The following is a 27,569-nucleotide window of genomic DNA, read 5'->3' as shown; positions in this document are numbered from 1 at the left end:
CTTTCTGCTCCTTGCTAATTACCAGAATTATCAGATTCCCTCTTCGATTCTACAAACGTTGAACGGGTCACCGAGCGGTATACGACGAAATGCGTAAGGTGCGGAGCATATGCCTACCAGGAACCGATGGCGATTCGAAGTTAACAGGGTGAAAAGTCAACGCTGTCAATGGTCGAGTTGCTACCAATCGGGTGAAAAAGTCGAAAGCGGATATTGCGCGGCAAGTAACACGGCTATGCAATTTCCAGGGCACGTAATACCGCATTGTCACGTTAATGATTTCATCCCGTCCGGTTGTACAAGCCGGTTTTATTTTTTTCTCTCGAGACCGCAGCTGAAACTCAGTTGCTCGCGTCTCATTACGATTTCGATTTTTTTCCATTGTGTCGCGTACGATCGACCGACCTGAAACTTTAATGGCGATTCCAGGTGGTAGAGAGGGACCTGATTCGGGTGGTTGATTAAATATATTCGTGGTCATTGTTCCCACGATTTCAAGTAATAAACATTTTATTAAATCAATCGGAACGGTAGTTATCGTAGCAAGTGTCTTATTGAAGATTAGAACACGTTAATAACCGGGACAGTCGGTAAAGCGGACTTCGGCCAACCTTCGAACCAGGAGAACCGTATTTCAGAACATCCTCATCTCTTTTCCTCTCTTCTTTTCCTTTCTGTTGTTACATTCGTTCATTCGTTTCTCCCACGTTCGAAGCTTGTTCTTTGTAGTAATTTATTAATTAGAAACACAGCTTGAGCCGATGAGATCAACGCGAGTTATTTCGTTGTCGAATGTTCCTCATCCTAGAGTGTCGGCAATTATTTATAAGTACATAGAATATTTATATTTATATGATACCTATGTAGATATAGATACACGTTTATTCGCGGTATTTACAGTAATTAGTATGGCATTTAAATACATATAGGTACACCTTATTAAATAAGAGCAAAGTAAAGGAGCGGCGCACCCGACGTACTTATATGCATATAAGTGGGTCACGAGCGTGCGTGATGATACCGTTCGACGACGCGTAATCGCGATGATTATGTTTCTCAGCCAAATTTTCGTAAGGATATTGAAACGATTTTAACGGTAATTCCCGTAATCAGGAATTACAGGCCGGTGCCGGTTGTAATTCCCCCTACGTCGTGCACGGTCGAGTTTCTCTAACTGAAAATGTTCAATTCGAGCCGACGTTACAAACGATAAACCTCCCCCGGTAGCTTAGTATTTCACAGCTCCCTGAAACCGTACTTTCGCTACTAAGGACAACGAGATATCTCGCTTAATCCGCAAGATACTCGGTCTACGATAGCAAAAGTGTTAACGAAATTCGATATATCACAGAACACGGAAAACAATTGCGAAAAGAAATTTTCAATTTGCTATATACGTACATTCCTCGTTCAATATGAAATTGCGACAAAAAAAGAAACTAACAAATTGGAAAAATTTCAGGAGCTGCCCTGCCGCTCGAAAACGCACGCTCCCTCGACGTACTCGTCGTCCCCGTGCCACCCGAAACGAAGAATCAACGGTACGATTACGATATCTCGACGCGTTACAGCAACAGCCGAAACGCCGCGGTGCCTCCGTTCGCCAGGACGCTCGGATGATGCATCGTTCGTGGCGCAGTCTTGAAGAGTTCCCCTGGACAGCTCACTCGAGGTCCTGGTCACGTTGAAGGCAACGTACCGTCCTCGAGCTAGTCTTGCGCTGGTGCGCGGTGCTCCGTCAGGTGTTGACGGCCTGTCTGACGAACAGGTACTCCGAGAATTGCTGACCCTCGACACCGCCGCCGTTGCTGGCCACCACGCGGAACCCCGCGTTCAACAGCCTGGTGATGGCCTGCACAGAGTTCAGCTTGCAGTAGCCGTTCAACGGGAACCTGATCACGTGCCGTGTGTCCTGCTGGTGCCAGGCGACGCCGGAACGCGCGTCGATCACCGCCTGAGTCGTTTCCGGGAACACCTCGTCCAGTAACGCTCGACCACCGGACAGCATCACCCTCTCGCCTAGATCTGGACTGACGTGAAGGGCGACGCACTCGTAGTTACAGTTCCCGTCGTTGGGCCGGATTTTTTCTGGGTCTCGGTTGCATGGGACCGTTGTGCAGCCGGTACCACGGCTTCCTAGTTGGTTACTGGGCGGTGGACTGGGGGACGAGGTGGACAGCGTCGTTGTTGTCGTGGAACCGTTCTTTATGCGCTCCTTCTTCATTTGCTCCAGTTGCCTGCACATGGCTGCAATGGAGGATAAAGATACGATCAATTGGGGGTTGTAAATCTGATGTATGGTATTTATGGTTGGACCGTTTGAAAAATTTATTTTCCCAAGAATAGTTAACGTCGTGTAATAAAAATTCACTGATGTATGAATGTACCGCAAGCGTCTTCGTACTTTTGATTAGCTAAAGAGAACTAACGCGTTTTCGTTCAGATTAACGCGCATGTGAAAGCAGATGGTTGACTCGCGTGGTATTTAAGGGTTGAAATTCTGCATTAACCATTTAAGCAGACACTCGAGAGAGAATCTTCCGTGGAAATCGGTTTCTTTTCCTTTTTATCCGGCCATCGAATTCTTGAATATCAATTAAAATATTATCGAGCTTCTATTTGCATGCATTCGAAACGGAGACGTGATCACGATCGAGCGATACCGCGCGCCATTGGGACCTAGCGGGGCCCCGTGCTTTCGCTGTGGCTCTCGCTCATCAAGATATCGCCGTTTTAATGCAACATTATGCGAACTTTGCGCGCTGCTGGTGTTAGTGGTTAATGGCAGGAAAAATGATCCGCGGGGAGATTCTGCCGGGCAGATAACATGATTTATCGACAGCGAACCATGATCTCCTGGATCCCTCCGCGCCCCGTAGCTTATTACGGAAGCCAAAGGAAGCCGTCCGTCCGATGTACGACAAACGGTGGCGATTTTTTCCGCGAGATTAAAGTACTGTGGCCGGCTGTTGCGAATTTAAATACTTTCTTCTTGTTCAAACTTAACGGTACGGCTCGTTGGTCTTGTCGGACGATTACCAGCCTTTAAGGGGACTTAATCGCATGGAATTAAACCGTATCGCGGGATCTCGCGATCGATGGTACGTGAGTTTCTCTTACGCGCGATGTCGAAGTAACGCGCCTCTTCTAGCAACAGATCCAGATCGGCGAAGTTGTCCGGAATCAGTAGACGGGAGTTTCTCATGAAATTCAGGATGTGCCTGAACATGCCCCCGTCCCTATCGATGAAGTAGTGCTGTTTCAGGGAGTCCAGCACGATGGGGATGCTGCCGTTGAATAACTTTGCTAATCTTGATTCTGGATACCTGAAATACAAACGAGAGACGTCCATTTTGGTTAACGGAACTCTGTATCAATCGAGTTTGTAATGTAATTATCATATAGCTCAATCAACAATCTCCCCCTAGAATTTGTATTTCGTAAAGGTCTGCGATCTATCTATCTAATTTCCATTATTGGTGGACCAAATTCAAGGCTCACTGCAATCATCCACTTTCCATCTTTCAATATCTTCGAGGTTCGCAAATATGATTTCATTCGTAAGCTTGTACCTGCCCGCGGTTCTTTTCCTTCTCGTTTAAATCTCTTCGATCGATCCGGCTGATAAATCGTCAAACTGTTTACTCGAGGTGGGGTACGTGTTTTTGCGGCGCGGTTCACGAGCGGCGACACATAAATTACGCTTTCGCATTGACGAGGTCTCGTCGAGACGAGGCAGGTGCCGATATCCCGATCACCTGCCAGGATCGCTCCAAGTTAGGGGGTAAGCGCAGCGTCCGAAGTCGCAGCTGTTCCCCGGCTGGAGCTCTCTTGGCACCTCTCTCGATTCGACGTTAATTTGACCGTTAATACGGTGGATCGATTAACGTTACGCCGTAAATGGCGGCGTTTTGTCATGGTTCGACGCGCCGCTAACTAAAGGGTACCCGTTACTTCGCAGTGGGTTAATGAAAATGTAATGGAAATTCCTTTAGAGAACGGAGTGCGATCGTGTGGAAGAAAAGTGGCGGTTTCGAGAGGAACGTGCGTTCTGAAGCAAGCTGCAAACTTGGACGAAGGATTTTCAATCGACGTATACTCTTGGTGTACATTGCGCATAAGCTCGGTACCTGAATATCTATCTCGCTAACAAGTGATACCACATGATTATGTTTTCTACGTTTTAAAAAAGTCGTCAACGATCGATAAATCGATCGCTGCACATTAACCGAAGGATAAATCATCGAAATGAATTTACGAAGCGAGACAGAGAGATACGATCTGTTGAAACATCTCTGAAGGGTTGCTCGCTTATTACCGATCGCGATTTCGATCGCTTAATCTCGTGGCGAGCGTGGATCGATTATCATCACCGGCAGCCTCGTGTTTCGTCTCTTCATCGCGGTTACCACTGCCGGAGGAGAGTAAACGCGGCGGCTATCATTTTTGTGAAAGCTGCCGGAAGGAACGCCTTCTGGATCGTCCGGGACGAGGAAATGATGACCGCTGATGGTGGATTTAAGAGAAACGCGGCTGGAGCAGGAATGTTCGATCGGGTGTAGATGAAAAAAAAAAAAAAAAATGGAGAAGGGAGAGAGGGATTAAGGAAGCTGATTCTGGCGATGACAGGACAGCGAGCGCGTATCGACGAGGGATGCGGGTACCGCATACGCGTGGACGGCCGCCTTCGAATCGTGCCACCTTTTCTGGCTCGACTTTAGAAAGCGGCTGTGACATTTTCGAACGCGTCTCACGTTGCGTCGTGTGCCAGCTAGTCTCTTTGTTACGTTCCTACGCGAGTCTGGGGATTATGTATATCTAGATGCAACAACGGATTGCCCGTGCGTCTCATTACGTACCCGTGTACCGCACCCGATACTTAGTCGTGCGATTGATGCCGCTGTATGGTAGTTATTGCTTTCTACATGATTACGTTCGAGCAAGAGCGAAAACTATTGTACACGCAGAGAAAGTTGATTACTCTCGCGTGAATAGAGAGGATCAGAAGCCTACGAAAGAGAGAAGAGTCGAACCGCACGAGGAACGAAGGAACGAGTCAATTTTCAATGCACTCGTAGCTTCGTCCAACCCCTTGAACCACCGGGGATCGTGTCATTTGGTACCAAGGAGAGGGTTCGTCGCGTTTTTCGATAACAGCCGACGCGGTCTGCGTGCACAGCCGAAGGTCGCCTCGCAATTTAGCATATAATAGACGAGTGCCCTGGAAAAAAGGAGGAGAGAGGGATGCAGGAGGACGAGCGCGCTAAAGACGAAGGACGCCGGGAGAACGAGCACGAGGAGCGAGACAGCGGGGGTAAAGATAGAGAGAGAGTGAGTGAGAGAGAAAGAGAGAGAGAGGGTTGGGGGAAAGGGAACAAGAGCCGCGGAGTCGGTTCTTCGTGTACCTCGATGGTGCGTTATGGCACAACGAGGGGGAAATACCGGCGTAGGTATCCGTGGCCCCCTCGGGCCGATTCCCATACCTTCCACGGCGATAACATATAATAACGACGGCCTGGTGGAGGCCCGTGGGCGATCTGACTTCAACGTGGAAGAGAGAAAGGGAAGATACCGCGGGGTAGGTACGACGCCGTACCTGTATATACCTATACAAGCTGAGAGAGAGAGAGAGAAAGGATCTCTCTGCCCCTTTTTCTTCCCTCTCGCGCTGTTTCGCTCTTTTCGTCGGTGCCGCGAAAGTCGAGAGCGAAGGACGAGAAGGCTGCTGCTGCTGCTGCTGCTGCTGCTGCCTGGTCGAGGAAATGAAAATTCTGCGAATCCTCCGCCACAAATTTCCCGCCGCGAAAAAACATCGGATATTAGTTTAACGTTCGTCCTGCCACGACGAAACTACCGATCGAACGCCTCGAACGTGACTGAATTTCGACCGAAAAGTGCGAAGGAATTTATCGAAATCCTCGTTCCAATAAATTGAGTCGATTCGTTCGTGCATCGTACAATAGACAGCCGTGACTTGGCAAAGGCCAGACCAGAACCCAAAGATGAACAAGACGATGACGAAGAGTGGAAGAAACAAAGGTGAAGCCGATGGTGGTGGATAGCGGAGCCGAGCGGCGTTGAGAGATGAAAAAAGGCGAGAAACCACGAACGAGAAGCGAAAGGGCGGTGGGGAGGAGGATGTATGTGCTCGCAGGCTAAGGAACGCGTTGTTTGTGGGGATCCTGGCGCAGAAGGGGTGGGCGCGCGGGGGAGGAAACGGTACCAGAGGCGGAGGACGAGCGCCGTGATTACCCCGGGCGATCTCTTGGGCCCACCGAGGCTGACCGAGGTCCGATCCCGGGTCAGATCCGCTCGCTATGGGAAAACGCTAAACGATCGGCTCACATCACTCAGATTCCTGCTCTGCTTTTGGCGAACACACGGACGGGTACGATGTAACTCGCGAGCGCGCGTGTGCGCGACCAGAACCACCGTCGACCAGCTCCGACTGCGATTATGTAGATGCGTGAACAGGCTACCCAAATCGTGGCTACAAAATTGTTGCCATCTTTTTTCAGCTTACACTCGGTCTGCTTACACCACTTTGTTCTCGCCAACTTTCTTCTTTCTCTCGATTTTACCGTGCCCAGTCAATGGTAACGTATTCCGTAGAGTCACAAAGCGGCACCATTTTCGCGAAATCTACCGAGAATGAACGGTTCACGGTTTTTCCGTCCGTCGCTCGCTAATTTAAATCTATCTTTGTTGGCGCCTGATCGAACACCGCGACGATCATTGTCCACGCTCCCTCGAACAAAAGTTTATTTTTCTCTGGTTACAATCGACGGCTTATAAAATTGTTTCGCATTCTTTGTCCCAGCTGAGCCTTGCCTCTGCTCGACAATTCCGCGGAGTGGTGCGCGCTGGTATAAGCGATGCATAATATATACGCCGTTGTTCGGTGCATGCGAGCGACAATGGAATGCAAGGGATCGCATGTACGTGGCCGTGCGCTTGTGTGTCGGTACTGGGTACCATCGACCAATACGAAATCGCTTTGTCAGAGTTGGGCAAATTGTACGCGTTGAACGCGGCTGGCCTAAAGGGCGAGGAAACGAGGACTAGCTGGATCGCCGTGCGATCGCCCGGGGGCATTGCTAAGTCTTCGGCCAGGGCTCTCAGCTCCGGCAGGATGATGAACGATGTTTTAGGGATTACGTGATACCGGAAGCGCATACTAACGATCGGTAGTTACGTCATTTCTGAAAATGTCCGGCTGGAAACGACGCCTGGGCCCCCCATGGAAGATTAATCTCGGAATAGAACCGCTTGAAAAGCTGGTTAATATACACGGAGTTCCGTTTAGGGTCGCGTTGTGCGAGAAATGGATGTTTTCGAGTTGAACCACGGCTGGACGGGAAACCTAGTCTTTCTCTATTTACGCGAGCTAGCTTTTGCTATAGAAACGAACGTCTAAAGGGTGAACGTAATGCTGCGTAACAATGGAAGGGAAATACGAACGGGTTTACGTTACGTTCGGTGATTTATTTAATGGAGGACACGTTTGATTTTGTAGAAGAGTTTCGGTAGTCGTACGAGTCTTGAACCGAATTTTATATAGTTTAATGGAAATAGCGAAGATCTCTTATGTTTTCGTTGCATTTAATTACCGTTCGATTAAAGTCGACGCATTCGAGACTCGAAACGCTGTAACAGGGAGAAAGAGAAAGAGGGAGGGAGAGTTAAGTACTCGCGTATTCATTTTTCCGCTGATTTCCGTAAGGTTTGATTTAATGGCTACTCCCAGCGAGGTTTCGAGGATATTTCTCCGCGAAGTAACTCGCGGTTGTCCTCTTATCTATCCACCATCGCGATCATTATTATTATGGCTGTCCATTGTCGCTCGTTTCTCGAAGTGCGGCGTATAAATCCCGGGTCGGTGTCCCGGGTTGAGAAACGACTATCTTCGATGCGATCTTCACCGATGCCGTTACACGTCGACGATGATTTAGCTGGCGTAAATCAATTTCGCGAGTAACACGAGGAAACGGGGAAGGTGGGGCTTCTTTTCGCGGTTTCCAATGTCGCTTTTGTTCGATCGCTATCGACGGCGTTACTCACGTTGCCCCTCGTTATCGAACCAATGACTCCTTATTCCTTGCAAGGAATTCGTTCGGAATTCCCGCAGATTTACGATCGTATGCAAATTTCTAATTAACGATATTTCCAACGATTAGCTAAGCAACTATCTAATTTTTTCCCTGTAACCGTAGCCAGTCTCGAGCCAGTGACGGCGTTGAATGAAATTGCAGCTGGCGTTTCAGGTGCGATTTGCCCTGCGTCTAATAGGTGAAAGGTGTAACTTACTTATCATACAATGCACCGGGCGCTGAAACGATCGCGACTCTTACCGCCTTTCGCTGGTGGGGTTTTTTGCGTCGCGGCTGTATGTAAAATGCATGCGATGACTGGGACCAGGAAGTGACTCGAGCCGCTCTTGCAAGGTTCAACGCTAAAAAGGAATTCCTCTATTTTCTTTTTATCGATCTCATTCCGACGAGAGAGGCGAACAGTATTGGTTTCTTACCGTTAGCTCGCGTTAAACAAACTTCTCGTCGAAGTGGCGTTACGGTAAAAGTGCTGGGAGAGCCGCGAAAGAAAGCGTAACGCGTGTAACATAGTGGCGCGAACGTCGCGCAGCCTCCAACAGACCTTGTCGTTCGAATATCTCACATTCTCTCCGGCCGTGTCCGATACGATCGAGCGGACAGTAATCTCGGCCTGCACTTTCGACAAAACAATAAGGTCGACCGTTGGTGTAATGAGGGTGGAAGGCGCAATCGAGCGTGACGGCGGAGCGGTCGTTCGAGGCGGTTCTCCGCGACATATCCACGGCCCCCGCGGCCCCGGTTCTCCAGGGCTCTTTTCACCCGTTTCTCGCGCGTCACGTCGCGACGCTTATCCTTACTTGTCGATTGCCGTCGCTCCCAGCGTTCCCGCCGATTAAAATCCGACCGAACGATACGGGTCTGACCGGGGATCGATTGGAAACGGACCCACGCTTCGCTGGCTCGATTAACCGCGTTCCTACCGACGCGACACGAGCAAAGTCCAGTTTTATCCGCCTGGATCTCCGCTCACGCATCTCCCCTTGACACTCGCCGAGCCAGCGCCTCGATCTCCCGCTACGTAACATTTTATTAACAACTATTACCGCGTAATTGATACACGCGCGGCCGATAAATCGGAGGTGAAACGATCGACGCGGATTAATCGATCCTAATGCCAAGCTGTTTTCTAAGTCACGAGCGGAATTGAAATATCACGCGTACGCGTGGGCGGATCGTTAACGAACGATCATCCGGCGATTTCTACGCGCAACTCTCCGCCCGTGTATGCCGCGAAACCCATTGTTTCGAGGGATCGGCACGCCTAACGGGACCCACTCGTAAATCCTCCCGTGCTCGTCCGTGTTCTGGATTGGAAACGATCCTCGAGTTCCACTTACTCGGTTAACGATGACATCCGCCATCGCTCGTCAATTAGAATTAACTTTCCGGCGAATTCTTCGGGTTTCCACGCGTGGTCCTCCGCCGCCGCGCGCAAGACTACTCTCTTAACGATTCTGTTAGTCGAGCGAGGGCTACGGGGATATCCATCCACGTCCAGGTTAGTTAGCCTGCTAAGACGGTCACTCGTAACGAGCATCGGCATGAATATCGTCGTTGGACAGGCACACGATCCGTAACCGCGTCGTCGACGACGTTCCACTGGCGCACTGTGCTACGCGTTCGACGTTACCTCGAGAGAGTCGAACCGGAAAAGCGCGCGACGCGTCTATCGCCGGTCGAAATTTATTAACGTCGAACATGATTGATTTCGCGGTCCCGCGTCACTGGTAATTTATTACGTTTCCAGTCTCGACGAGGTTTAGTTGCGCGTCCTTTGTACGTAATTGGTGGTCAACGAACCGACGTGGTCTGAAACGCGTCGATAAGACGCGCTCTACGATCGAGGGGTTGCGTGTCGTGGACAGAACCGTCTCGAAATGGATGTAGAGGATTACTCGCGTGGCTGAAAATCGACGGAAGGTGCGAAGCGCGGTTGGGCGTTCGCGTTACGTCTGTTTTATGCATAGAGTGCACGGGCAGATCGCAAATAGCCTTTGGACACTGTCGTGCATGGTAACGGTGTGCCTGATTGCGAGCGATATGTTCACCGAGATATTGCCTGCTACGAGCATCCTGGAGCGTTGTCGATGGTCACGTTTCCGCGATCCGGACATCACGCTCCCTTTCTACTATCCCGCGAAGAAATTGCACGGGCCGCGAGGACCGAGTGTTCGCGCTCGCAGCAAAATGGCCACCGATCGAGAGGAAACGGCGCGGCTGCGAAGTCGAATTTCAAGCAGAGCTAGAAAAGGATCGTATCCGAGCGTTCGCTCTCCTATGCACGAGATTCTAATGACCAGCGACGCGCGAATGTCGATTTCAACTTTCCCGTTGGAATGCCTCGGCCGTTTCGATCGTACGCAAAAGTCTCTGTCGCGCATTCATTATCGCAGGTTTCACTTTTCAGCGCGTAATAAATTAGAACGACAACCGCGCGCACTCCTTCGTGGATCGCGTGCACGACGAACTTTCCACGAAATAGTTCCAACATTCTCGCGACTTGTCGTCGATTTCGAGAGGAGTAAAAATGATACGACTCGTTATGGGATCGTTGAGTCTTGTCTGCTCGATCGTTCTAACGCGAGACGTTTCTGTTTCAGGTGGGCAAAGGGTGCGTGCACTTACTTGGTCAGCGTTTCGAGCGAGGACGTGTATATCGTGCCACCTACGTCGATGTGGACCGGCGCCGTGTACCTGGAAGCGGCCGCCACGCAGGGTATTCCGGTCATTTTTTGGTTGTAAGCCGGTGCAGCCGGCGTCGGTGGCGTCGGCGAGGAGGAATTCGACATTGTGGGCGACGTGGCCGGCGAACTGCTTGGCGACAGCAATCTGACAAAGATACTTTCGACATTAGCCACCATCAGGCCCTGTTCCTTCTCTACGAGGCGTCGAAGTCTTCGCGCGTCAATATTTCTATGCACGCTTCGTCGAAAGTATATAAATAAAAAAAGTGCGATACGGAAGTTAAGCTATTTTGTAGCAACCGTGTAAGTATACTTTTTGTAGCCGTTATCGGTGCTGGTGTTGCTTATAAATTGACTTATTAGTACAATGAAAAAAAGATATAACCGTTGTTATGATTTATAGGGCTTTGTAATGCCATATGCCGCGATCAATTGTTGAGGCTTACGCACGACCGAAGAATTTCAGTCGCACCAAGGTGAGTGTATCATTTTCTCGATCCTCTACACTGTATTAAACCCAGCTCTTTAAGAGTATACAACTTGAACGTGGTTCTGTTTACCTCATTTTAATTTGAGCGCTAGGGAACATATTGCGTTGTGCCAGCTCCGCCTTCGCCTCCTTTCCGTCGGCCTCACATTTCCGTCTGCAATCAAAAGTCCACGAAATGTAATCCTGCTGGCAAGAGTAAGCATGTTTATTCTTTCTATTCAACTAAGTTTCATTCGATCATCCAGTTATTACCATCTTCTACGGATTATACACCTTATCATCAGTAACAATTCCCCATAAACAGTGTCAATATCTTTACCAAAATCCAGAGAATCATTCCAAACATTCGTTTCCGCGGTGAAAACCTGATTTCCAAACAGAAAATTGAAAACTATAGCTAGCATATTCAGCAGCAAGTCGGAAAAACGAACTTCAAAACATATCGTTTACATATGTTACGTGGTAGTAACATGTTTCAGCCAGCTTTCTCCGGCGAGGTATCAGTATCACCGTTTCCCTCTTCTTTTTCGCCGTACCCTGTACTATTCCGTATCTCTTTTCCTCTTTAAATTCCGGCACGGCTTTCCACGGCTACCGTCGTCCTACTCACGAATCCAAAAGCCAGCGGTGAAAACACACCGCCCGCAACTACATTCTTACCTTCTTCTGGTTATCGCAAACAGAGTGGCATGGCTCTACGAACACGAGTTATCAGTTTACGAATCGTCGATAGAAATTTTCCAAACGATTCGTCTGGGCTATCCAAAGAGCGGCAGTAAGAAGTTGAGAGAAGTGAACGAGCATTAGCTACCCTCGCAGCCGCGCTGCCGCGCTTATGGCCGCCATTTAGAAGTCAAAACGGCGCGCAGACGCTGACATTAGCGCGGGACTTTCCCCTGTAACGAGGTCGCGCGATTTCAACCGCGGCTCGACTTAATTTATCGATCCTCACGGTCGGTCTCGAGACGACGATAAGGCTGATTTAGTCCGGCATTGTTTTCGACCGGGTACGCCACGTACCTGCCACCGTCGCGTAACCACTCGAAGCTGCCCGTTTTCATATGTATTAATAAGGCAATTAACGAGAGAACAATATTTAACGAGCTACGGTCCGACGAGCGAGTAAAGTGGTCGGGACGCTTGGAAGAGTCTGCCCAGACTCATTTCCAACCTGTGTACACATCGCGGTCCTATCGCTTTGTTCAAAAGGTACCTCCTGTTCGTCACAATCCTTCCGTTTCGGATTTTGGCGCACGCTTTCGTATAGAATATCGAGTACGACGTGGACGAGGAGTACAAGGGGTAGTGGTTGGTTCTTTGGGTGCATCTTTTTTAATGGAAGCGCAACAAAGTCTTTCGTGTGCAAAGTTACGAGGTGTTAATAGAGCTCGCAGAAAGGGGCGTCGAAAGTATAGTTAGCTATCATGAACGTCTAACATGAAATCGGGGAACAACAGAGCTGGAAACGAAATTAGAAATTACAACGCGGTGTTTGCACAGATGATAATATTACGAAACCCTTCCCACGATAGAAATGCACGAAATCCATGAAAACGATCGCGTCAAGGCTACGGTAACCTTAAATCAACCGCGCGCAGACCCGACTCCGTCCGTATTCGCCTTGCTCGCAGGACCGAGACCGCGAGTCCAGCTCGCCCTCGACGGCATAAATCATTACGCCGCTCGGTAACGTTAACCTCCGCCGTATAAACACCAATAAATACGTGGCCGTGTAACGTGGGGGTATTAAAGAACCGAGGGCCCCGAAGTACCATCGGCCACGAAACTCGAGAAGGAAAGAAGGTTCTGGTCGTCGTCGCGGCGATATTTATTTTCAGTGCCGCGAGCCGGAGTTTCCTGCGACGTCGATGGGGACGGAGGTAAGGCCAAGGGGACTGGTTTTCTCTTTTCTCCTCCTCCAGCGTCTTCCATCTCGTCCTTCTCTTCCTCTTCCACCGCCTCCACCCGCCGTCTCCTTCGTCTTCTTCTTCTTCTTCTTCTTCTTCTTCTTCTTCTTCTTCTTCTCCTCCTCCTCCTCCTCTTCCTCCTTCTTGTTCTTCTTCTTCTTCTCTTCGCCGCGATGTACCAGCATGCGCTGCGGCGGATCGCCGCGGGGACCACGCGGAACGCGATGCAGCAGCGCGTCGTCCTCTTCGTCGCTCCGAGAGGAGGTCGCCGAGCGATCCGCGTCCCCTCGTCGTCGTCGCGTCGGTTGCGGCTGCGGTCGTCGCGAGTTGAACACGGTGGATAGAGAGAAAGCGAGAGATGGACGGCTCGGTGGAGGGCAGCGACAACAACGGCTGTGCTCGACGCCCAAGGCGTCGATCGACAGTCTCGCGCCGCAGACGTTTATGAATGTGGAATAACGGACGAACGTATGGTGTTGGTTGTTTGTCTGTTTCCACGCGGTTGCCCTGTACTTTAATTGACGCTGTAGGGAAAGAGTTTGAAAATGGGGGCGATGATGCGTCCGCCGAGCGGAGAACTTGCGGGGGTGGTTTTGAAGAAGTTGGCTTCTTAGGTGCTGATAGGACGCCTCGTTTCGTTGATTATACATTTCCGTTCAAAAGGTATCGGGTTATTTCGCGTGTGGCGGGATTATCGCGATTCGAAGAAGATTAGTCGCAATAAACGCAACGACGACCAACCTTTGAATGCCTCTGGGCGATCGATCAGCATATGTAGATTCTATCGATGTAAACTACTAGTGTAGGTGTAATTAACCACTGGCGCTCCAACCACATTACACTGCCAATAAAAAGAAGTAAGTGGCTTCCACTGTTGCGACACTAGCCCCTAGATTGTAATATCACTCAGTTCTACAAGGGTAAAATGTACAAGGATCTTATTCCATTAGGTTAGTTAGCGTTCTACCGGTGGACTCGCGATAAATTGAGAACAAAAAGGGGCAGAGCTAGCCGGAGAAAGTGAAAGAGCATCGCGAGCAAACGATTCCAGTAACAGCTGCCCCGTCGAGTTGGCGCCTTGCATCGCAGAAAAAAAAAAGATCCATCCGCGTGGAACGTGTGGTCTAAATGCGCCGCTCATCAATATGCATACAAACGTAGACCACAGCCGTACATTAGGATAATGAATACGTACCCGGAGGGTATTTGTTAAAGGACGCATTAAAGCGCCTAGACGATACGTATCATTCGCGGTGCACAGGAAGTGAGAAAGTATTTATACGAGTAGCATTTCCTTGCGTAATAAAATTAGAAATCGCGAAAAAAACGGAGAGTTTCATTACTAAGAAGAGACCGTGCGAGTAGCATTAGTTGACAGCGTTCAGACTACACGAACCTAGAGAATAACTGTAAGAAGCACGAGCGATACGGGAAAATGGTAAAAATGATAAAACTCGATCAATTAATTTAATCTGAAATTTCTACGGTGATTTATGCCTAGCAACTGCCCCAAGTGTCCCATAGTAACGAGAAAGGCGCACGCGGAAGTAGAATCGGAGGGTCTCGAGCAGACCGCGCGGTGTACAGGAAGAACGGCGCGATCTTATTACGAAAAGATCGTCGTGGCCGTTTTGCGTCGTGTTCCGGGCAACAGTTGTGTGCAGAACCGCGGCAGCCTGTTCGAAGTGACCAGCTGCATGCACGTGTGCCAAGATGAGCGTCGCCCGAGGCACCGACGAGAAGGGGTCTAACACGTTCCGAGGACACGCGCGTGTCCTCAGCGCGTGTACGACGTCGCAAACTAGAAGTCTGCTGGCAAGTTTGCGTGGACGTCGTAACGCCCTCCGGGTATCGTCGCATGCAAATTCGCCTGTTGTCGGCCGATCGAGCAATGCGTTTCCGCAAAGCGCGTCGTTGCACGTGAAAATCCTCCCAATGGATCCTATCCGTATCGAAAGCGCCGTGGATTATTGCGGAAACGAATTTTCTTTTCGTCCTTTTTTTTGGGTAGGAGGAGAGGGGAGGAGGGTTTATTTTTTCTCTCTTTCACGGAAACCTCGACGAAGAGCGTTGATTACTTTTTTCTCGAGTCGCTCGAGGCGTTCCCGAGCCAGCGGAAGAAATTACGAGCATTACCTATACGAGTGCGTAGCGTATGAAACGCGTAATGTTTTCGTACGAGAGTTTCGTGGTAATTGCAATTCGCTATCCGTCGTCGAAGAATCGAACGCGATGGTACGCGCGCGTGTATTTTTTTTTTAAGGGCGGGGGTGAGGAATAATGGGGCCGGCAGCTTCGACGTAAATTGATAAAATCATATACAATACACGTATTAATTCGACTGTGGCGGTGGATTTCCATTACGTGATTTCATTACGATCGCCAGTCACCGGCGCGGTCGTCTCTGAATAATATTTCGAATGAAACGGTATTTTCGAACACGTTTTCGTATCCCGGTAGCAGCAACGGCATCACGATAATTATTTGTGGCGTAGTATCGATCGAATATAGGAGGTATGGAATTAAAAAAGGGGGGAACAATGCGCGTGCATTCGCGTTGAAATAATTGCTTATGTTGGTATCTTTGCGCGGACAATATCAACTTAGTTGTAGCCATCGAAATATTTAGGGGTTGTAATTTGCGCCCTAAGATATTGATGACTAAGATGTTCGACGCGTTCATTACACCAAAGAGCAAAGTTAACTCTAGCTAGAGGAGAATTTGTACGCTGTTTCAGGGTCACCGTCGCACTCCCGTATTCGTCGTATAAAAATTGATAAATTCAGGAAACTCGATGGCCTAGCTGCGGGTTACGCGTTCCAGCCGTGGCCGCGATCCAGCTCGTCGCGGGGGCCAATTCTACAAGAAATCGAGCCGAGTCGGCTCGTACTTGTTCCAAGAACGCTGAGGACATCGATGGCCCCGGGCGATTGCGAATGCAAATTCGAAAATGCCTCATTTTCGTTCGCGAATAGTATTATTTTAAACGCCCCGGGCGACGTCGCTACCAGAAGTTGGGACTTCTCTTTTCGACGAGGCCACCACGGGAAGCGTTTCTTTTTTGCTTTTAGTTCCAAGTGAAATCGTGTTCGCTCTCGAGAGGTCGTGATTAAAGAGGAAATGTAAATTGGACGAGGGAGACGGTTGTAACGAGTCATTCGCCGTTTCTCGAGAGCCGCGCAGTATGCAGATGCTCGCAGTATTGTCTAACACACGGTGACCACTACTCGGTTTTGCATTTTATGTCCCATCGATTGTAAGAGATTTTTAGAGGAATTATCCATTAAGGTGCAGCCTCGCAGAGCGCGTAGACCTGGATTCAGTTATACAAACAATTGTATTTATCCGGCCCAGACTACTTGTTCAGGTGTCTAAAGTTCATTTCACACTTATTCTCGTGACATTTACAGTCTTTCGCTTCAAATCTCGAAGATCTACCCAACATCACATTTCGTTATCTCGTCCGATTCTAGTTTAAGCTTGCTCGAAACTTGTTTCTCATTCCGTATTGCTTTTAATAAATGCGATGCCTTGTTTATCGTGAGTGTGTGTACCCGATGGTACCAAGTGTGGTGTCGTTACCAACGAAAACACATTCTAAATCACGGTTCTTTCATTGCTGATTCTGCTCGATGACGGGGGGACAATCGTCGTCGTACCGTACAATGGTGCACTCGAGTTTAATTAGTGACAAATCGACGGGTAATATAATTCGTACATCATTATGCGATTTCTTCATTCTCCACGGGAGTTGGAGAAGGCATATTAGCATTATTGGATGTACACAGCTGTCGATCATTAGCGTGTTTTATCAGCCATTCGCAGTCGTAAAGCACGACCATGAAATCCGTCTGTGAACTTGGCGTTGCAAATACTCGCGGCTGGTGTATTCCTTCTTTGGACTTCCATCGATGTTTAATCCCATCGATTCCTCAGCATTGAATTTATAGCTTTTTATAAAATCGATTTTTCCTAGAAAAAAAAAACAATTCACGTATCGTCTCTTGAAATATGATAAGAAAATTAGGAACTGTCTTCTCTAATTTCGAATATCTCTCACGAAAACGTGCTCCAGGCGCGGCGTGTGATCACAGCTTCATTAGTCTTACTAAATCTTCGTGAAACAATGCCTGGCGTCTTCGACGAGCCGTAAAAGACGTTCAGACAAAACGCAATTACGTTAACCACACAGCATTTACGTCACCTTTAATCGTCCCTCGCAATCGGTTTTCAAACGTGGCGCAAGCTTGCCTCGTGCGTCGAGCGAGATTATTTCGTTCAGCCACGAAATCCATTCGCCGCGTTCCCCTGTAATTCCACGCGGCTGGCATTTCGCAGGGCCATAAATTTTCAGGACGAGCCACGCGACTGATCGACAAAGGGAAACGACAGGGAAGACGTTAACGACCCTCCACTCGACGCCCCCACAGTCGTAAGCATCTTTTGGAAGAGGAATTAATCGTGATGACCCTTTCTCTACGTCGAACTCGCGGCAGCCACTCCTGCTAATCCGTCACGTATCCTCGCGGTCGCTTCCGTTCACCAATTCCTGGGACTTCGCGGCTTGTAGCTGGCCGCGAGAACTGGAACAACGACGATTGGATCGTTCGTGTTTTACACGCCTCCAACCAGGCTCGACGACGCGTGAAAACGACCGCGATCCTCGCTTTTTACGCGCGTTCCGCAGCTCCCGTTCGAACCTCTCCGATGGAATTGCCGCGCGTCCCGGAACGCGGACGGCGGATTGAATTCGATTAATCGAATCACGTAGCCGCAGAAGCCAGTTCTCGACGATAAAACGACGACGAAAGGATCGTTCGTATCCTGTTGGCCGGGCGCAGGCGAATTTCTCTCCTGATGATTTATTGGTCCCCGGATGGTAACGAGTCGAGTTTATCTTAATAAAATTGTTAGGAAGTGGATTTCAGACGCGAGGGGAGCAGCGAGGCTATAATATTCTGGCGTTTATTGCGATTGGATAACGGCGACAGCTCGACACCTTAACTTTTATCAACTTTCGTCCGAGCCGATTGGGGAATCGGGTTTACGATGGATCGAGCAGCTACTTTACGCTGCCACGTGAAAACGTGGAATGACGTAGACTTCGCAGCGTGCAAAAAAGAGAAACGGGATTAGAGAAAAGAAAAAAAGTATGGAATACGAGAGAAAAGTAGAAAAATCATAATAACATTTTAATCTTCAAATAATATATACTTTCGAGCCAAGAATCGCTTTTCTAGAGAAAACCAGTTGTTCGATAATGCAACTTATATGGAACACAGTGGTTTCACCGTGAAATCATTCATTTCACGGTTTCAGAAATAAAGATCTCGCAAAGAAACCGTTGCCCGGCTTCTGTCCAGCGGAGGAGCTAAAAACGATTAATCTCGAGGGAATAACCTCTCGAGATGTATTCTAGATACAAGAGTAAGAAGAAAGAAGTAATAACTCTTGCATTCATTTTCGTCCATGTGGAACACTGGTTGCTAAATTAAGGGAGAGAAGAGGCAGCGCTCGGACGAGCGAAGAAAGAAAAGAACGAGGAGGTTGAAGCGAGATGCAAGGTGACGCGTTTCCGTAACGCAATATCCTGGATGAACGTCGTTGGTAATTCATGTGCCACGGGAAATTAGATCGACGATCGCGCAAAATCGAGCACGACGACCGCGAATACCGGAGGGAGACCACCCAACGTGCGTCCTACCACGAGCGATCCCTTGGCTGTCGCGATTTTTGCGATCCGCGCGAGGACGTCCGTCGAAGAGCGTCCTTGACTGACAGACCGCTTCCTCTTAGCGAGCTTTCGCGCTGACCCACATCCGCCAGCGTGCGAGTGACTCGTCGGATTCGCTGATTGAAGATCGTCCGGGGAATGGCACGGTAGTTATTACGGGGTTTAATAAGCGTCCGTGGTCTCGCGAGATAGATGAGGGCTTCTTAGCTCGCCGCGTGCACACGCCAGAAGAACGTGATGTAATAAAGATGAGGATGAAGGAAAAGGAGCAAGGGAGGGGAAGCGTACCGTTCATAAAGGACGATGGTTGGCTCTCGAGGAGTTTAAGGGTAGAAGATGCGAAACGGTGTATCTTTAGAGGGGTGATCGAGCTGAAGCGTCTTTACTCGATGATTGCAGAGTTTTATGACGAGCAGATTGCTTTAGCTTTTGGAGAGATTTGTGGCGTGGAGTTACACTAAAAATTTCATCGAAAGAATATTAAACAGAATCCATAAACTGTTACGAATATTTCCTCAGCATATCAGCAAAGTGTGTAATTCATAATATCGGAGCCGAAATAAAATTGAAAGCGTTCCATTTATCAGAGAGTGCCACAGAGGGTGAGCGCGCGAATTCCACGCGTCGCGTTCAAAGGGGTGCCGCTCGGAGGCGGCAAAGTCGAGACGTCGATGGCACGGCGCGCGTCACGAATGGTGAACGCGACGAAAAAAGTTAAACGCGACAGAAGGAGGCAATGTCACCGGAGGTGTAATGCGAAAGAGACGAAGGGACGCGTGTTCATTGTCCCGGCGATTACCCGTGTACAGTTGCGCGAACGAGAAAAAGGGCGAAGAAAAAGAAAATGGTCGACGGCAGGAAGACGAAGGGCGGAAAGCTGGGCACGAGGTAAAAAGGTATAAAGAGAAAGAGGGGAAAAAATGGGAGAAGAAGAGGAGGAACGAAGCGAGTGGCTCTTTTTTTTCTCTCCTCTTTTTTGGTGCACGCACACGGCGCTTCAATAGCGGATGGTTGAAGCGCGTGCCGACCGGTTTGGCTTGCGCTCGCAGTTACCACGAACACTTACGTAGGTAGCCTGAAATTTATCGATGCCACGGCCTGGCACGTAGTCCCGCTCGTCCTTTCGGAATATACGCGACCGCTTGTCGCTTAATTCTCGTTTAGAGGAGCTTCAATTAAGCTACGATACATCACAGAGGGGTAGCCAGTGTCGGTGACCGATCGTTCTGCCTATTAAGAGGGCTCGAAGACGTTCGTGGGTACACTTTCTTTCTTCGACGCGTGAAAGCGTCAGCCTGCGAATCGATGTTGATTTTACTCCACGCGCACATGCATGTAAAATGGATTCTCTCGGAGAACGCATTAGAGTGATTAATCTAGAGTGGTTGTTTCGATTTTGCGTTTAATTGCTTTCAGCGGTTATCTGCGATCGATGGGTTGGGTTATGGGCCGGTTGCTCATTTTTTCGCTGTTTAAAAATAAATTTTTCTAGCGACAAAAAATTGATCTCGTATCGAAAGAGGTTCGCTGAACGATGGCGCAAAAACGCAGCCAATAATTATGCTTAAGTTTCACAGGCAGCGTAGCCAGAGCTAGTTAGCCGGTAATACGGCCATTACTCTTTAACTGCGTGCCCGTTATCGATCAAAGTAGTTCTAATAATCGACTAACCGTACGCCATAAAACAAATTACACAACTTTCAACGAATCGTAACAGACAGGTAGTTGAATCTCGCGCGTGAAAACGATCTGCTCGATATACCTATGTATTCGGGATCCATTCGAGTTTAACGCTGTATTTTGCAACGGCCATTCGCGCAGCAGACATCGCAACTAGTTGATAATTAAAGCGTGACTGTCTAACGGTGACTATCCGTTCGCAATCAACGTTTATGCAGCGTTACATTAATCTTTCGTAATCGGCGGCGATTCCAACAAGCCTCGATTGCCCATCGAAAACCTCTAAACGTTCGTCAGATTCGCGCCATTCCATTCCGCGCGCGCTCGGTGTGTCTTACAAATTTAATCGCGTCAACGTTTATCGAACGACGAGGAATTTATTCGCGGCTCCGCGCGATTTTTCGCCCCGCGGGATCCTAACTGGTCGCATCGCCTACGAGGAGTCCCTTTTATCGGCGAATAAATTCCTGGCGGTATTCTATATTTTTCCATCGAGCGACGGCAAGCGCGTAACCACGAGCGTAAACCAACCGCGATATAAATCTTTCCGCGACTCGGTGCCCGCCTTGTCCCCGGGAATCCTTGCCCGCCGCGATGTACCGAACGCGTGTTCCATCTGTATTTGCTTAAACGGCCGTACGCGATCGCGTATCCTCGCTCGATTACACGTCTTAAGAATATCGAACAGGTGTCCCGCATTCTGCTCTGTTATTTTACAAATTGGAGTCGCGTCGAGTGCTATCGAAGCGTTAACGTATGCACGCGGATCGTCGTGTCGATCGACTCCAGTTCAGATAAGTTCTTCAACTGTCTCGACGTCCACTAGATTCCGAATCTGAATGGCAGAGAGCATGAAATCAGCTTCTCGTACTTTAGAATCTTAGCCGTACGATCTCCTATCTAATCCCTCAGCGTGCAGCCCCTTAATGTCGTGCAATTATACCGCGCGACGAACGAAGCGTGCCTCCGTAACGTCCTTAAAAAGCGATCCAACACGATCCTTTCAGGAAACGCGTCTCGTACACGAACGCGCCCGTGGGCGATCCACTTTATCGCCGAAATCGTACATAACTCTGTCACGGGATGATCTCGTTCTCGCGTGTCCCAGCGTTTGGTACACGGTCGAGCCACCTAAACGCTTGTCACGAGCAACGAACCCTCGCCTCGCCTTGCCGTTTATCGTCGAGTAAATCCGTCCACGCGATTTTTCTATATTTCACCGGTCTAAGAACGCGTCTCCCTCCCTCTGGCCAGGGCACGCGGCAGGATACGAGAGAGGCTGGAAAGGATCGCGGCTGGCGCGCCGATGCCGGAGTCGCGGTGTAAATCTCCCGGTTGGTCGTGTTCGGTGTGCCTGGTGGCGATACGTCGTGGCAGCGTTGCGCGGCTGGTATCTACATACGCGGCGGTTTTGCACGCGTCGTTACTTACGCCACTCGACGCGAGGCATTCTCGCGGAGGCAGGGCGAACGGCTGGGCCACGTATAAGGCCCGTGAACAGGCCCGCGGTTCAGGCCGAGGAGGGCACTCCCGACACGCGCCAATGCATGTCTTGCTCCATTTCATCCTCGCCTAGTCCCACCGCTTACTCACCTACTTACCCTACGAGACGGAAACTCTGACCGAGACGCGGCGCGCTGCGGGGATTGGAATTCCACGCGGCGCAACGTGCTGCTGCTCCGTTGCGACACGGTTCTCGCGTTTTACGCGTTTCGAAAAGTCCCCCGTGTATATATCAGCTGCCGTGTTCCCCGTGGCATCCGCTCGACTCTTCTGTGCATCGCCTCGCGTAGAGTTCGCCTCGTCGCTTCGTCCGATTCTGCGGCGGATCTCGTTTTCCCTGCGAGATCGATTCGCACGCGAGACAGTTGCGAAACGGAGTTTCGCGATTCTAGATGATCGTTCGATTACGAATTGCGTTTCGAGCGTACAGAGCTTTCGAGGAGATCGATCAGAGTTCGAGAGAGGAGAGTTGGAGGCGAGGGACGCGGCTGTTAGTAATTAATCGATCGAATGGAGCGCGTAGAATGCCGCGTTGCGATTTCGTCGTTTTGGCGAAGTGTCGTCGATGGAATTGCGCATTGTCGGGTAGAACTTGCGCGTTTTGTAATCCGCCTCGTTACTGCAACACCGCTCTAATGCTTGTCCGAGGAAGATTAATCGATAAGTAAGTCACAAGTGAGTACATGACTCTCTCTCCACCGTAATTAAACTCGTAATTGATTTATTAAGTGGATCTAGTTAATTTGATCGGTACAAGTCGTATTTTTGTCGATTAGCGGAGAGTCAGATGATAATCGTTGATGATAAACAGGCGTGGTTTCTAACTGGACCTCGTTTTTAAGTTATCAACCTCGATAACGAGTACATGTTACATTAAAATCTGAAACAAGCCAGAGAGCTCGATCGCGATACCTGATGGACATAACGAAAAGTTACTTCGATACGGTATCAATGATTGAGATCTGCTCGATTATAATCGTCGAACATAGTATGAACGTACTAATACGTATCGAAGTTTCTTTCTTAGGGATTACGCCTGAGTCCGAAGGTAAAACTATCGCGAGTGCTCTTACGTTAATAGCTAGTATTATTATTTTTATTTCGCAACTCTAATTTTCCTCAGTCGATGAAAAGAAAACTATTAAAAATCACCCCGTAAAAAAGCACACTCCGTACGAGAAGCTTGAAAACTCTGCGCGTCCAATTAAACAAACATGGCCGCAGCGTTTCGACCCCTTCGCGAGTACGCGACGGATCTCCCTCTAAAGAAAACAAAGAGAAAAAGGAACGAAAAAAATAGAAGGAAAAAGCTAATGTCCTTCCACGGTTAGCACGACGATCGCTCGACAATGGTATCCGCGCGCACGCGTTCACGGATCGCACAGGCCCGATATCTCGGACAAGGGAAAATATTTACGGAAAAATTTCGCCGTGGGTGGCGCGGCTTCATGAATAATTTCGGTCCGCAGGAGACTCGTCAGCCGTCGGCTAAGCGCCCGGGGCGCTCGGTTCTAATTACGGCAACTGCGGAGCTCGTCTGCGCCCCGGGCGATCCCTCGGGTCAGTTTCCAACCCCCGTTTTCCTACCCCAGCACAATTTCCACAGAGTCCATATCCCTTCCACATCCGTTCTCTGAAATGCTGGCGGGTGCTGTTCCACCCCCGTCCGTCTCCTCCTGCACCTCCTTTTGCTATCAGCCCGTGTGCACGTGTGCGCGCGTATCTATCCGCGTACCACGTATGCGCGACGACTAGCTGGCTGGCTAGCTAGCCGGTAAACGGCTTGAAAACTTTTCCACCCGTCGCGCCGCCCGTTATCTCTCTTGTATTTCCCGATTCCGCGGCGTCGAACGACCCGCCCGGAATTTCAGACGCGATTTTTCCAAAAGCTGAACATCCCACGGAAATCCAATACGTGACGCGTGTTCCGCTCGTTACATCCTATCCCTCGCCCTTTGTCCGTGGTCTGTCGCCGTTCTTTGTGCACGACTTTGTTAGTTTTTCCACGGCTCGCGTCCCTGCCTCTCTGCTTTTCTTCCCGGTTTACGTACCGCGAGCAGAGGTGGACGTAGGTAGACGCGAAAGGTGGGCGAGATCGAGGATGCGTCGATGGAAAAGGATCCACGTGGATTGCCGAGAGGGGGCGAGCAAAGAGGAGAAATCGACCGCGAGTGGACCGCGAGTTCCCGTTTGCAAACCGCTCCGAACGCGAATAAACCGACATCGTAAGCGTTAAATATAATCGATGCTTATTTAAAGGTAACGGATATCTATCTCCGGTGCATTAGCAGAAATCCATCCTTCTAATCGTTCCGCGGGTACTTGTAGCTCTCGATTCGCGTGCGTGCAACGATCAATTGTCGAGATTAAACGTGACGTTATATCATCATCGCGGAATTCAGAGTACAAAGTAACGATCCGAGGGTAATTGAAAGTTGCTCGAGATCGGGATCGTCCGTCTCGTGACCGATGCGAGCCTCGCCACGGGCTAACCGGATCTTCGCAGAAAAGTAGCAACCCCCATCGATCGATCTATCGGTTGGGAATTAATCGCATGGAACGAGCGAAACGAAAAATGTCGAGTTAACAACGCTCGGGTCCGTGGATCGGCGGCTGAATTAATGGACGTCGATAAAGGGACAAGCGCAGTTTGACATGGAAAACACGTCGCACGGTGGAAGATAAATCGCGGTGCCCGGTCCGTCATTTTCCGCCACGGTTTCGAGGTTGAACGTGTTTCCATCGCGCGATTGCGTGGGCTTCCACGCGGACCGTTACGTCGCTTTGTCACGAATCGTGCACGTCGCTGGAATGACGGGCTGGTAATTATTTCGGATAGCAACGCGTCTTAACGAACTGGAACGTGTTCGTTCATAGTTTGTCGCACCGCAGGCAGATTTCAGAGCGACGTTTGGGCCTCGATACGTTTCGATCGTGTCCCCCATAACTCTGAGAGTGGACTCTCACGCGAGAAAACTTAAGAGCTTGCCGTCGTCCGGGCTCTCGTAAATTCGTGTCGATCACGAGAAGGTTCGGACGTGTTCCCTTCTTCTTTGCCGCCTCTTTTCGCGCGCGTTTTCTTCATTGGAATACCTGGATTGCGTGGCTGACACGGAGGAAAAGTGAAATACGAAAGTTCCTTGGAAAAGGTGGTGGAACTGGATGATTTATTCTTAGCTACGTTTCGTGAGCAGGCAGCGGTGAGTAGAATGTTGTCGGATTTCGAGAATTATGATGTGCCTTCACGGGAAATTAACGTTCGACATTTATCGAGGATGCAAGTTAGAATTAAACATTCCTTCCATGGTTTCAATTATCAGATGCTACTTGACTACATCCATTGGTCATAAACAACCTATCTTATTAAATTTCACAAATTCCGACTTTCGATTATAAGCCATTGGAACACTGTTGGACTCGTTAAAATATCTACCTGAGTAAACACCTTCGTAAAAAGTATCAAAATGCATCAGCACCCAATTTCTTCGCAATCCCCAGAAAAGTATCGTATTCGACAATCCTGTAAAAAAATGAGAGTCAAAAGCTATTTTCAATCTTCTTATATCACCCCCGCCCCCTGGTCAAGCTAGATAATCCGTAAAAAAAGAAGTGGAGGCAGAACTGAAAACGACCACGTTAAACCACCGCTCGGCTTATATAAGGCCCCCGCGTGTCTCGAGTTACTCTCGAACTGCATTAGCTCTCGAAAGCGGATTCCGTGCGACGCGGCGCGATATGTCACGGCGGCGGGGAGCGCGTGGTGCATAATTGATCATAAGCATTGTTCGATGACGCCGGAATGCAGCCTGCGGATTGAGCAATTTCATTGTGCCGTAGGTGCTCCGGCATCGGTGCCCTCCACTGTAAGTGAGCGGTTCAAATATTGCAAATCGATTACGCGCGTTCTTTTTTTTCTTCCTCTCTTTCTTCCCCACCGGATCGAGCCGGCGAGGTCGTCATCCCGCCGGTCCGGATCGTCTTTTTTACACTTTCGGTGCGTGCGTCCTCGCGTAATTGCGCGCGTACGTCGCCGCTCGGATCGGATCGGCACGGCGAATAGGTGTAATCGAGCGGAGGAATGTCGATGTTTAAATGTCTTTTGCCACGCGTAGAGCCGTGATCGATTCGACTCGACTGTCATTTCGAGTGTGAGCCTGTCATTACGGGGACATTTCGTGTTTCGACAGCTTCCTGGAGGCTTAATTGGTAGCGCATGGACGGGCATGCATCGGTCACGAGATATTTCGACAGAGAGTCCGAAGAAAGCGGAACGAGGAATGGCTTCCCGGTCTCGATTGTCTCGGTTCTCTGTCGCAATTCGATTACGTTTCGCGCGCGGTTCTTGAGAAAAATGAGAAAAGGTTCCGCGCTCGTGAAAGCCACGGAATTGCATGAGATTTTACCGAGCCCGCGTTTTTTTACAGCCTCGTTAAGCGATTATTAAGTTGATCGTTGATGAGGAGAGAGGCGAGTCTTGCCTGTTATCTGCGGACCGTTTCTAGGCGTGCGATAAACTGTTCATCGGCTAATTGCCGTGCAATCAGTGTGAAAGTAAATCGGCTAATTAGATAAATCGCGAGGGAACGAATGCTGTCTTGCATGTCTAATAGCCTCGATGCGTTCGTCTAGATTTCATATACACCTCTTCGAGGCCTGATATTAGGATGGCGAAATTATAATTTTCAACGAGGCGATATCGTCTAGGAACTTTACTCTACTCTTAAACAGTTCTCATTGAAATCTAGTCACATCCAACTACTGCTTTCAATACGACACTTTCCACTCGAAGTACATTTTTGCAGGAAGCATCCCTCTTTTTCGACGATACTTGGATAACGATTTAAGAATACCAACAGCGACGAAGCTACAGAAAACTGACGTCGTTCGTCTTTCGTACATAGCGCGTCACGAAGGAAAGAAATGAACGAATATATGTATCACCACTAACCGTTTCTGACACGTGGGCTCCAGGTTGACGGTTGTTCTCGCGTCCACGGCGTCGACTTAAAGAAAATCCCCCGAACTCCTCTTACTTTCTCGAGGAAAAAGAAAGAACAAAAAAACTCAACACTTCCGGCGAGCCACCGTGGAGCTTTCGCGCGGGAAGCTCTGCCTCGTGTGTCACGCACTCGGTTCCACGTGGTCACGGTTCACGTGTCTTCTTCTGAGGGGTAAAACGAGCGCGAGCCGCGCGCCACCGCAGCTTTAATGGGACTGAAGTGTCTTCGCCGGTATCACGGCGTTCGCGCTACTTCCACCACCATCGCCGCTGCTGCTGCCGCCGCCGCTGCCGCCGCCGTCGTCGTCGCCACCACCATCGTCGTCGACGCTACCCCACCGCCAGCTACGCTGCACCGACGTCCCACTCTTCTCCCTCTAGCGACGCCTTTTCCCTACGAGAACTGCCGGCGTTTCGTTAAGCGCCTCGAGCTTGCAGTCCTCTTCAACCCCCGAGGTCA

General features: G+C 49.5%; 1 protein-coding gene across 1 annotated transcript; it reads right to left on the bottom strand.

Annotated features, from left to right (window-relative positions):
* Positions 1-1,434: 1,434 nt before the first annotated feature.
* Twz (BTB/POZ domain-containing protein twz) lies at positions 1,435-27,354 on the bottom strand. Its single transcript, XM_076892495.1, has 5 exons — positions 27,059-27,354; positions 11,356-11,439; positions 10,737-10,940; positions 3,121-3,326; positions 1,435-2,247 (listed from the first exon to the last, which is right to left on the bottom strand). The coding sequence occupies exons 2-5, from the start codon at positions 11,382-11,384 to the stop codon at positions 1,739-1,741; spliced, it is 948 nt and encodes a 315-aa protein (XP_076748610.1). The 5' UTR covers positions 11,385-11,439; positions 27,059-27,354; the 3' UTR covers positions 1,435-1,738.
* Positions 27,355-27,569: the final 215 nt, after the last annotated feature.

The sequence above is a fragment of the Xylocopa sonorina genome, chromosome 1 (assembly GCF_050948175.1).
Source record: "Xylocopa sonorina isolate GNS202 chromosome 1, iyXylSono1_principal, whole genome shotgun sequence".
NCBI lineage: Eukaryota > Metazoa > Arthropoda > Insecta > Hymenoptera > Apidae > Xylocopa > Xylocopa sonorina.
The sequence above is the reverse complement of the archived record's forward strand: the minus strand, read 5'-3'. Positions and strand labels throughout refer to the sequence as shown.

Coding starts and splice junctions, on each gene's coding strand:
- Twz (XM_076892495.1), bottom strand. CDS start 11,384: ATGTTCCCTAGCGCTCAAATTAAAATGAG. Junction 10,941..11,355: donor AGCGCTCAAATTAAAATGAG/GTAAACAGAACC, acceptor TATCTTTGTCAG/ATTGCTGTCGCCAAGCAGTT. Junction 2,248..3,120: donor GCGTTACTTCGACATCGCGC/GTAAGAGAAACT, acceptor CCTCCATTGCAG/CCATGTGCAGGCAACTGGAG.